Here is a 10,182-nt window from a genome sequence, read left to right as displayed (position 1 = left end):
TACGGGCGCTGGAAAAGAAAGGAAAAAGAAAAAGAGTAATATGTTATAACACATTCGATTTTCAAAATTAAACGGATTAGTTCGGTTTTTCTCGACATTTCTTCTCTAGAACGTTCGATGAAAATCGAACGATATAACCAGACCACGTCGTGAAAATCGAACAGTATTAGAACATTCGATTTTCAAATTCGACCTTTCTTTAGAAATAATTAGTTCGTTGATGAAATTACTTTTTTTTGTGAGTATAACGTAATAATCTTAATCTTCGCTATCGTTACTTTTGCTCGAGCAACGCCGGGCCTACCTGCTAGTTATTAATTATATAAATCAAAGATTGAATGCTATCATAAATTAGTATAATAAATTTTCATAAATCTCCATGAGAATCTATTAACTACAGTAATCAGTTAATTTTTCTCGATGAATTTACATGTATTTAAATTTTTAACTTTTCAAGAAAAGTAAACATTTTAATTTTAAAGGAGTTAGTTATTAAATAACTAATTAAGTTTGCAGGGAGTTGATATACATGGTATTTACCGGTAATTTATTAAAATTCCCTTAGGAACTTTGATGTTTTTATCTCTATACGATTTATTCTCATTTAATCTAATTACAATGAAATTAAAGTTTAGGGCAATGGTTTCCAAATCTGGGAGCGAAAAGAAGCAAGGGAGCTGCAGAGTCCTATATATCTAGCCACTGTATTAGGACCATGCCTCCAGCACCCCCTAAATTTACTCACTGCCCTCGTAAAGCGGTAACGCCCACTTTGGAAACCATTGGATTATATCATTTGCTTACTTAGCTGCTTGCTACTTATTTTTAATGCCATCTGCAGGAGATCCTATAAGTAAATATATATAAGGGTTATAATGAGCATTAGTCTGTTGCCACTGCTAATTAATTACAGATATTGTAATCAAAAATTTTGAACAAAAAGTAGGATTAAAACCTAATAATATTTACAAGGTGACAATAATTAACCCGTACAAAGTTTGTAGCAATGCTGCACCTGAACTTTTTTACTGTCACCAATTTACATACTATTGTTTAATTCTCCATGATTTCCTGCCCGTGTAGATGTACTTTCGATGTAATAAGAGTTAGTTCTTTATTTTTTTAATGGTGTCGAACAAATGTTGTGCAATTTTGGAGCTATTCCGGCAAGGAAAGCATCAATGTAAAATTGTTCGTCTGCTCGGTGTTCCAAAAATGACAGTCTCAGATGCAATTCGGCGATTCAAGGAGCTTGGCCACAATGGTGACCGTCCCGGACGTGGAAGAAAGCGCACTGTCAACACGTCTAGGAACCGCAAGATCATCACAAAGCGAGTTGACTGACATGCGAAGGTCTCCATGAGAAAAATTGCTCGTGAGATCAGAATCAATCGCGAATCGGTGCGGTTAATGGCGAAAAAGGAACTCGTACTCAAGCCCTACAAGTTCCAAAAGGTTCAGCTCCTCACCGATGAAAACAAGTGCGTGAGACTCCAAAGATCCCGTTAACTCAAGCGTCGGGCCGCAGGTCGACAATGGGAGTGCATTCTCTTCACAGACGACAAGCTTTCTCCGTACAACCATCAAAACGACAAGAACTGGTCCGCGGGGGCTCCTGGAAGCTCAGCCGTCATCGAACATCACAAAATCCAATGTCAGTCATGGTTTGGGGCAGAATTTGTGCGAGCGGCAAGACACCCCTTGTTTTCGTCGATCAAGGGGCCAAAATCAATCAAGATGTGTACCACCATGACATTCTCGAGGCTGTGGTACTTCTGTGGGCTCAGCAGCATTTTGTCAGTGCGAAATGGACGTTTCAGCAGGACTCGGCGCCGACACACAGGGCGAAGAAGACTCAGGAGTGTGCAAGGCTCATTTTCCCGATTTCATCTCGTCTGCGGAATGGCCACCGTACTCGCCGAATCTGAACCCAATGGACTACAGTGTGTGGTCCATTTTGGAGGCCAGGGCCTGTTCTAAGCGCCATGAAAGTTTGGAGTCGCTGAAGCAATCCTTGCGCTGGGAGTGAGACAAACTGTCTCCAGAAGAGTGCGGCCCATCGCTGAGAATTTCAAAACGCGTTTGGGGCTCTGCATCAAAGCGAAAAGGAGTCCACTTTGAAACTGGCTGAATATCTGATTAATACGTAAAGTATTGTCACTGTTATATGCTGTTGTTTTGCTAATTTTCATTTCTTTAATAAATTTACGATACAAAAAACTTGTACGGGTTAATTATTGTCACCCTGTATTACTACTAAATGCAACATGATTATAAATTAATATCTGTATTTTTTATTTAAATGAATAATTATTACAATACAATTTAAATTTATAATAAATGTTTAGAAATAAACTCTGAACTTTTTACTCAGGTATCGAGTTAGAATATTAAAAAAGAAAACATTCTAAATAAATGAATTCGATTTCATGGGGACATTAGACATAACGTTACAGAAGGCTGCCGCTGTCGTCAAAAAGCAAATTTTATCGCGTGAGAATATCACTGCAGAACTCACTGCTAAAATGCAGAAAAACGCAGTTTATCACTGGGTTTTTCTGCATTTTTTTGTCCGAATATCTCTAGATTGATAAAATATTCGTCAAATTCGGTAGGTGTACTGTACTGTGTACGGTTTCCATCTGTCCATATTAAGTGTAGAGATAGAGTGCTGCGAAAACGAATTGTGACATAAATATTAGCCTAAATATTGTTCTTTTTCTATGTATTAGTAACATTATATTATATGAAAATATACAATATATATATGTGTCGTATTATTTTGCAATCGTAGTCGTGGGGTCGAGTGTAGGTTGGTTCATTTTTGGGTCCTCACTCGAACTCTTCTACAAATATTCTCTATTGATGTTGTTAACCTCATTCCAAAAGGGACGAGATTAACAATGTAAATCTCGTCCCTTTTACAGAATTACAGAAAAATATATATACAGTTTTAAATTTACAAAGTTTACAAAAATTTAAAATATGTTATATACATAAAAGTATCCTTTGATTGGCGTAGGTAATTAATCCCTCGATGCTACCGCGTATGTCAAAATCGCGTTAATCAAATACAGTGATAACTCGATATTCGACTGAACAATCTCGATCCGCTAGAACAAACTTTAGGTTAATAACAAATATTTTTATTTTGTCATCAGTAAAAAAGTTGTGATAAAAATGATTAATTAATTCAAAAATAAAATGAAACCTTAGTGCTCCCTCGAGATTAAAAAAAGAGCACCCTGGCGACAAAGAGGGGGTGTAGTGTCATGTAATAAATAAAGGTAGCTTCCTGTTCCGAAAAAATTATCAGCAAAACAATATTAAATACTGAATTTGACGTTAAGTTAACAAATTTGTTTCGTTTAGGGTAAACAAGAAATTTTCTAATGCGAATTGTGTAGGGCCGGGCAAATTATATTCAAAGCTTAACACCTGATATTTTACGATGATTCTCGATACATTTCATTGACACCCTAATATTTCTTTACTTTTCATTGGAAGAATTGAAAAATCAAGTCATCATCGTGTGATAAAACTTTCAACATTGTTTCTAAGATTAATTTTCCTTTATGGAAACGTCCTCCAGATTTATTTATTTGTATTAATAATTTTAACACAATATTTAAATTATGTGAGAATAAAGCGTCGTGGCATGAAGAAAGACGGATTGTTAGCGAAACGAAAGGACAACGATCTCTATCTTATGTTCCGTATAGAATTTCATTGTAACTTAACATAGCTTCATTAACTGCGTTCTAACAAGCAAGTGTTTCTAAGTGTAAGATAATAAAATTTCATTCAAAAAGCTCAGATTCTTAGACCAAAAATCGTAGGATTACTTAGAGAATATCTTATATATAAAATTCTCGTGTCACAATGTTAGTTACCTTACTCCTCCGAAACGGCTTTACCGATTTTTACCAAATTTTATATGCATACTCAGTAGGTCTGAGAATCGGCTACTATCTATTTTTCATACCCCTACACCATTTTCCCCCTTTCAAAAATATATTTATATATGGATTAAGGCTTTTATGTCCAACAGATGGCGCTAACTTCCGACGACCTAAGTTTGCTTTTCTGTGCGGCATTATGCTTTTCTGTGAGAATGGACTGAAGCAGATTATTTTCTATCTATCTATATAAATAAAATATAATGTTCGTTTGTTCCTACCGATTCCTTTGAAATTTTGACACAACGTTGCATTCGAGTACGCACGTGTTTTTATATAATATACATGTCGAAATTCTCCCCAGTGGGGGGAGATGGTCGAGATTAAAGCTTACTGTGAAGAACTCGGCTTCTATTATACTATTTTAGATGCGTTTTTGATTGCGTTTTAATAGGGTACGTCAAGAGAATGTACACTAAGAAGGGATTTTTTGTAATTCCCCCACGGGGGAAGTGTTATACATTTATAATAGATACATTTTGAGCCACCAAAAACGCGTAGCCGGTTACTTAGAGAATATATTTCTTATAAAAACTAATCATTTTAAAAGTATGCCAATAAAAATGTCTAGTAAATTAATTATGCACATCGAAAATTCTGCAGTCAAATAAAAGAAAAATTTCATTAAAGTAAGAATTTTTAATAAACTTAAATCTATTTTACATTTAAGGAAAAAATCATTGGTAAAGAGGCATGCTATCAATATATATTACATTCTTTTTCGTCTTTTTTTTTGTACTGGTAAACAGAAAACGTCACGTTCGAAATATTAAAAGAACTGGATAAAATTAATCAGGTAACTTTTTAAAAACTGAGATATCAGCCACGAAATTTGTATTCCTTAAACGTTAACATATGAAAATAAATATCTTACATACGAGCGGGTGCATAAACTTTATCGTAGGTGTTATACATTTCTTCCATTAGTCTAACCTCTTCCAATCTTTTACCTTTCAGTACTGTTGGGTCTGACTTACTCAATCCACAGTAAAACTGATTGAATTTGAGTACTTCCTCTCTAGCTTTTTTAAGTTTATTTAAACTCACATTGAAATTATGTTCTAGTCTCTTGTTAGCATCAGCGAAACGTCTTTCCGCAATATCAATTTCGCGACTTTCTTTATTTCTCAACTTTATAATCTTCTTAGTAACAGAGAGTGGAGGATTTGTAAAGAAATAAACACTAGATGATTTAGTTTGCTCAATCTTCTGCAAACATTGTTGTTCCAGTAATTGTTTGCTTTTGCAGATTTCGTAATTGACCTTTCGTAAGTCGATTAAATATTTCTGCTCTTCTTGATCGCGTCTTTTTTTGTACAACTGATTTTCTTGATCGATCTTCCGATCGAGAATCTCCGTGCAAAACGCTGTTTCTACTTTGCGACGTTTGTTATCGACCACGTCCACCCGTTCGCTAGTAACCGTTCGTTTTCCTTTACTCGTATCGTTTACTGATGCTTTGTAATCTTCCTTATCCATCTTACGTAATCTATAGTTGTGTCTTGTTAGATCCTTGTTTGGATTGGGTACTCTTTTCGAAGCCCAGCAAGCTTTAACTGCGCTGTAACGTTCGTCATCCGTATTCAAACATCTTATGTTCTCCCATTCTGGATCGTTTATATCGGTGATTTCTATAGAATCTTCCATTACACATTTTGGTCTTTTTAATTCTTTTACGGACGATTCTCCGGTTTTCGTATCGTTTCGTCTTTCTAAACGATTGTCTTTATTACAGCTAATTCGATTTCTTACAATACGAATCGGATTTTTTATTTTCTCGATCTTATTCGATTGTATTTGTTTACGGGAAGGCTCGAAATTTTTTGATTTAGCTGAAGATCCTTTTTTCGAAATTATTACATTTTTTTCTTTTGTTAATGATAAATTCTTATTACCTTCCGTCAATTGTTCTGCAAAATTGTCATTCTCCTTATCATTTAAAATAGTATTTGATTCATTTTTAACCTCAAGCTTTTCATGAAATGTATTCTCACGTTTTGTAGTCTGATTTTCTACAGCAGCACTGGCCGACAGACCGAGTTCGAAGATTTGATGTTTAGCAATTGGAGAAACTGGAGGACTATTGCACAAGGTAAAAATATTTTCCTCTTTATCGTCCGAAACATTGCACGTAATTATATCATTTTTATCAGATAATGTACTGATAGACATATCACAGACAGCAAACTTACTTCTATCGTTATTGTGGTTTGTTTCTTCATCATATGTCAAATTATCAACAATAATATCTGAAAGTTCACGTAGATTCTTGGTTGAAAACTTTCGCCTTATAGGCGTAGAAGACATCTTTACGTCAGCAATTGCAACTAAGGACAGATTACAATTTTCAACTGCATTTTCTCCAGATTTCCGAGTTAACTCTGGGTAACAAGCCTGATCCACTAACTCGTTGCAATCTTGTAAACTAACGTTCGATTCTATTAAATCGTCGACAACAGTACTAAGAGACTGTAGATTAAAGGAAGATGTAAGGTCTTCATCTTGTATTTCTTCAAAAGCTTTCGAAGGTAATTCGCCTTCCATTTTTTCTTTTTCTCAATCACAGAAGATTATCTGTAAATATTTCAAAAAACATTTCAATAATTTAAAAAAAAACCCCGATGTTGGTTGTTTAAATTTTTATTCTTAAATAGCTAAAATGATATTCGCCACGAGTTCAGATGCTAAGTACAACTGTTATACTAGTGTGATCTCTGACAAGAAAGTAGATTTTCTAGTATCATCAGACAATTGTACAGTACACGGGTCAGTAAAGAAAATTAAGTAATTTGGTACTTGAGATAAACGCCATTTCTTACAGAAATGAATAATTATAATAATTTAATATTTATTAAATAATTTAGAACAGTCTGGAAGAAAAGAACCGGCTCGTAGCGGGAGTGAAACCCGATTCTTCGTAACTGGGCAGCGCACCGCACGACTCTGCTCTAGTTAATTGTTTCTGTGGTTTTAAAAGATGTGTACGAAGACATCAAATTTTTATTTGTATTTAGTTTTCAATTTTTTAAAATATATTTCATCTTGGATTTTTAGAAACTTTTCAAAAAACATTTCTTATTTAAATTCACTTATAATATGGATAAAAATTCCCCCTAATTTCTGCCTTACTAACCTCAGTTAACGACAGTTATTGTCAAGAGGAAGAGTCCAAAATGGTAATAAATAAGTGTACCCTACTGTGTCATAAAATAAATTAAATCTCGTTTTATATATTTATTTACGCTCATTTTTATCTCTATAATAGAAATATAAGATTGATATTGTAAAAAGTTGGAGATTCCTCCTCCATCAACATACAAGTGGATCGCAGTAATCATCGGCGCCTTTCTAGTAGTCTCCCTGGAGTAAATACATTTTACATGGCTCAATTCAAGCTCTGAATGATACGTTTGGGACCTTCAACAGAGCTGTAGGCAAACGAGGATTTGTAGTGTAACAAGTGTCAAACAGCTGTACTTAAGAGGCAATGAACACGCTCAGTTTATTTTACTTGGATAATTTCACCAAAAATAAATATTCTTTTAGAATGTTCTAGATTGTGGCAAAAGATTTCAATAATGATAATGAGTCGAAAATATATATACAAATAAATAAGCATAATTTTGCTTTTAATATTGATTTTGTCATTTCTGCATAAAAAATTCGTGTTATAATTGAGTAAATGTATGTAATTCGGCAAATTGGCGACTTAAGCCTAATTGTAATTGAATTAGGCCTAAACAATTCCGTTTGATTTTTTAAAAATAGCACTTTTTTAAATTTTAATAAATAAATTTACGCCCTTGTGCAGTTTAGGGGGAACGGCTATTTGAAAGGTTTTCTTCTATAAAATTAATCATTTCTAGACTAATTTGACTCAATCGTGTCCAAAACACGTAAAATTTGTTGGAAATTAGCGATATAAAATATGCTATAAACAAAATATTGTCGGAATACTTACAGGGTGTAAAGAGACATCACGTGATAGACCGTAATATCCTATGGTATTTTTATTGTAATTAGAAACGATTTGTTATCATTATTGACTACTGTATATGAAACAACAAAGGTAAAACCGTGCGCTAACGACGTCAATTCTATCATGATGTATATTATGATGATAAATATTAGTCAGATGCAACAGGGTGTTTAATGTCTTGTTGGAAATAAATATAACTCAATTTTGCTTAAGATATAAAAGAGATTAGGCCATTTAAAAGCAGAGTAGAATTATTAGTTATTTATCGAATTATCATACGTTGTTATATGTTGATTTTAATCCATGTTTAAAATCAAATGTTTTAATATTTGTGTTAACGATGTCTCCAAAGTTCAGCCAATTTTTCCGCAAAGAAGTTATTCGAAACGCGTCAGAGATGAGTAGTCACGTGACCGAATAGCCCGACACATGTCACGTGACACTCTTCGTACGCGTCCGCCTTCCGATGTGCCGCTCCGCGACGAAAACAAGCTTAAGCAATGACGTCTTCGAACCGGTACACTCTAAGTATTCCGACAATATTTTGTTTATAGCATATTTTATATAGCTAATTTCCAAGAAATTATACGTGTTTTGACATGATTGAATCAAATTAGTCTACAAATGATTAATTTTATGGAAGAAAACCTCTGAAATAGCCGTACTCCCTAAACTGAACAAGTGCCTAAATTTATTGTCAATTAATACGTTTTAAGTTATTTTGTTAATATGAAACCTTAATATTGTAAAATAGTATATAATAAAGTGTTAATATCATAAAATATTTAAAATATTTTCCAAATGGTTCGAAGGAAACGGACTTACCGCTCGCCTGTAGAACAAAAAATTCCTAGTCTTCTCTTGTCTTGTGGTAGTCGTGGGCTTGTCTTATGGTCAAGTTGCCAGATCTGAAGGTTAAAAAGTAGCGGATTTGAACTGTTTGTAGCCCAAACAATAAAAATGAATTATTTTGCAACTATGCACTTTTATTACAGTGGCTAGAATATATAGTGTATCGTTCGCTATTGTATCCCTATAATACGTTAAGTTCTCGTTTTACGCCTTACCAGAGGGCATTCGCATCGGTTGTGATGTTACATAGATCAGTTTAAACAAAGCATTTTGAGTGGTTTTTCGTTTGTTTTTAACTTTGTGTAGAACGATTTTCGTCCCATTTTTGAAAAAAAGTCTGAAGTTTATAAAAGTAAAAAGAACATACAAAGGCATTGTTTTGTACCTGATTGTAAAACTGGAAATAATGTAAAGGAAAAACGTACATTATTTTCGGCTCCAAAAGACGAAGAGCTTCGAAAAAAATGGAGTAAGTTAATTCCTCGCGGTGACAAAATTTTTGATGAATATTGTTGTTTGCGAGCTTCATTTTGATGAGCAGTTTATTGAACGGAAGTTTAAACATATAATTAATGGTGAAGAAGTTACAATTCCTAGAGATCGTCCTAAACTTGTGTCAGATGCTATTCCAACTATCTTCCCAAATTTGCCAAAATATTTATCCTACATACCAAAGAAACGACCACCTCCAAAAGAACGTAATATTATACCGACAAAAAACGTAGAGTAAGTCATGAAGAGTCTATCAGATCAGTATATGATGTTGAGTTTCACATAGTCGAAAAGCAATTTTTTGAACACTTCCATGAAGTGAATTTTCCATTTATGTATTGGTCTAAAGCAGGCCTGGCCAACCCGCGGCCCGCGGGCCGCATGAGGCCCGTCACGTTAAATTGTGTGGCCCGCTAAGCGATATTATATATCTATTAAAACTTTTGTTTCCCGGTATGTGTATACCAAAACAATTAAATAAATGAAAATTTGCATGTGTCATTGTTATAATGCGCAAGTACGAATACGAACTCTTGGTATAACAATAAAATCTTATTCATTTTGTGTTTGTTTTACTTTTTTAAAAGCATGTTTGCCTAAATTGTGGCTCACCGTAATGTTACGCGTGATCAAAGTGACCCGCGAAACAATTTGGATTGGCCAGGCCTGGTCTAAAGTATTGTTTCAAAATTCTCCTAAGATTCTTATTTTTGCAACTTGGAATTTAAAAACTGAAAACGATATTTTAACTTGAAAGTTTGGATGTATGGACTTAAAAGGTTGCTTGATGGATCCAGGTAAATTTGTCATCATCAAAGAAAATGCTGAGGGTTTAATTTCTTGTACTGTAATTGTTGGAAGTACTATTTTAAAACATTACAGTGTTTTAGAATCAATTAC

General features: G+C 34.0%; 1 protein-coding gene across 1 annotated transcript; it reads right to left on the bottom strand.

Annotated features, from left to right (window-relative positions):
• Nucleotides 1-4,829: 4,829 nt before the first annotated feature.
• Nucleotides 4,830-6,266, bottom strand: LOC136970410 (GRIP and coiled-coil domain-containing protein-like). The gene has a single exon (XM_067264851.1). It carries the CDS (start codon nucleotides 6,264-6,266, stop codon nucleotides 4,830-4,832), a length of 1,437 nt encoding a protein of 478 aa, XP_067120952.1.
• Between the last annotated feature and the right edge of the window lie 3,916 nt (nucleotides 6,267-10,182).

Source organism: Centruroides vittatus, unplaced genomic scaffold (genome assembly GCF_030686945.1).
Source record: "Centruroides vittatus isolate TY-2023 unplaced genomic scaffold, ASM3068694v2 contig_1952, whole genome shotgun sequence".
Classification (NCBI taxonomy): Eukaryota; Metazoa; Arthropoda; class Arachnida; order Scorpiones; family Buthidae; genus Centruroides; species Centruroides vittatus.
Note: the sequence above shows the minus strand (reverse complement) of the source record. Positions and strands in the feature narration are given on the sequence as shown.

Bases quoted from the DNA above. Each gene is read 5' to 3' on its own strand.
- LOC136970410 (XM_067264851.1), bottom strand. From the start codon at position 6,266: ATGTCTTCTACGCCTATAAGGCGAAAGTTTTCAACCAAGAATCTACGT.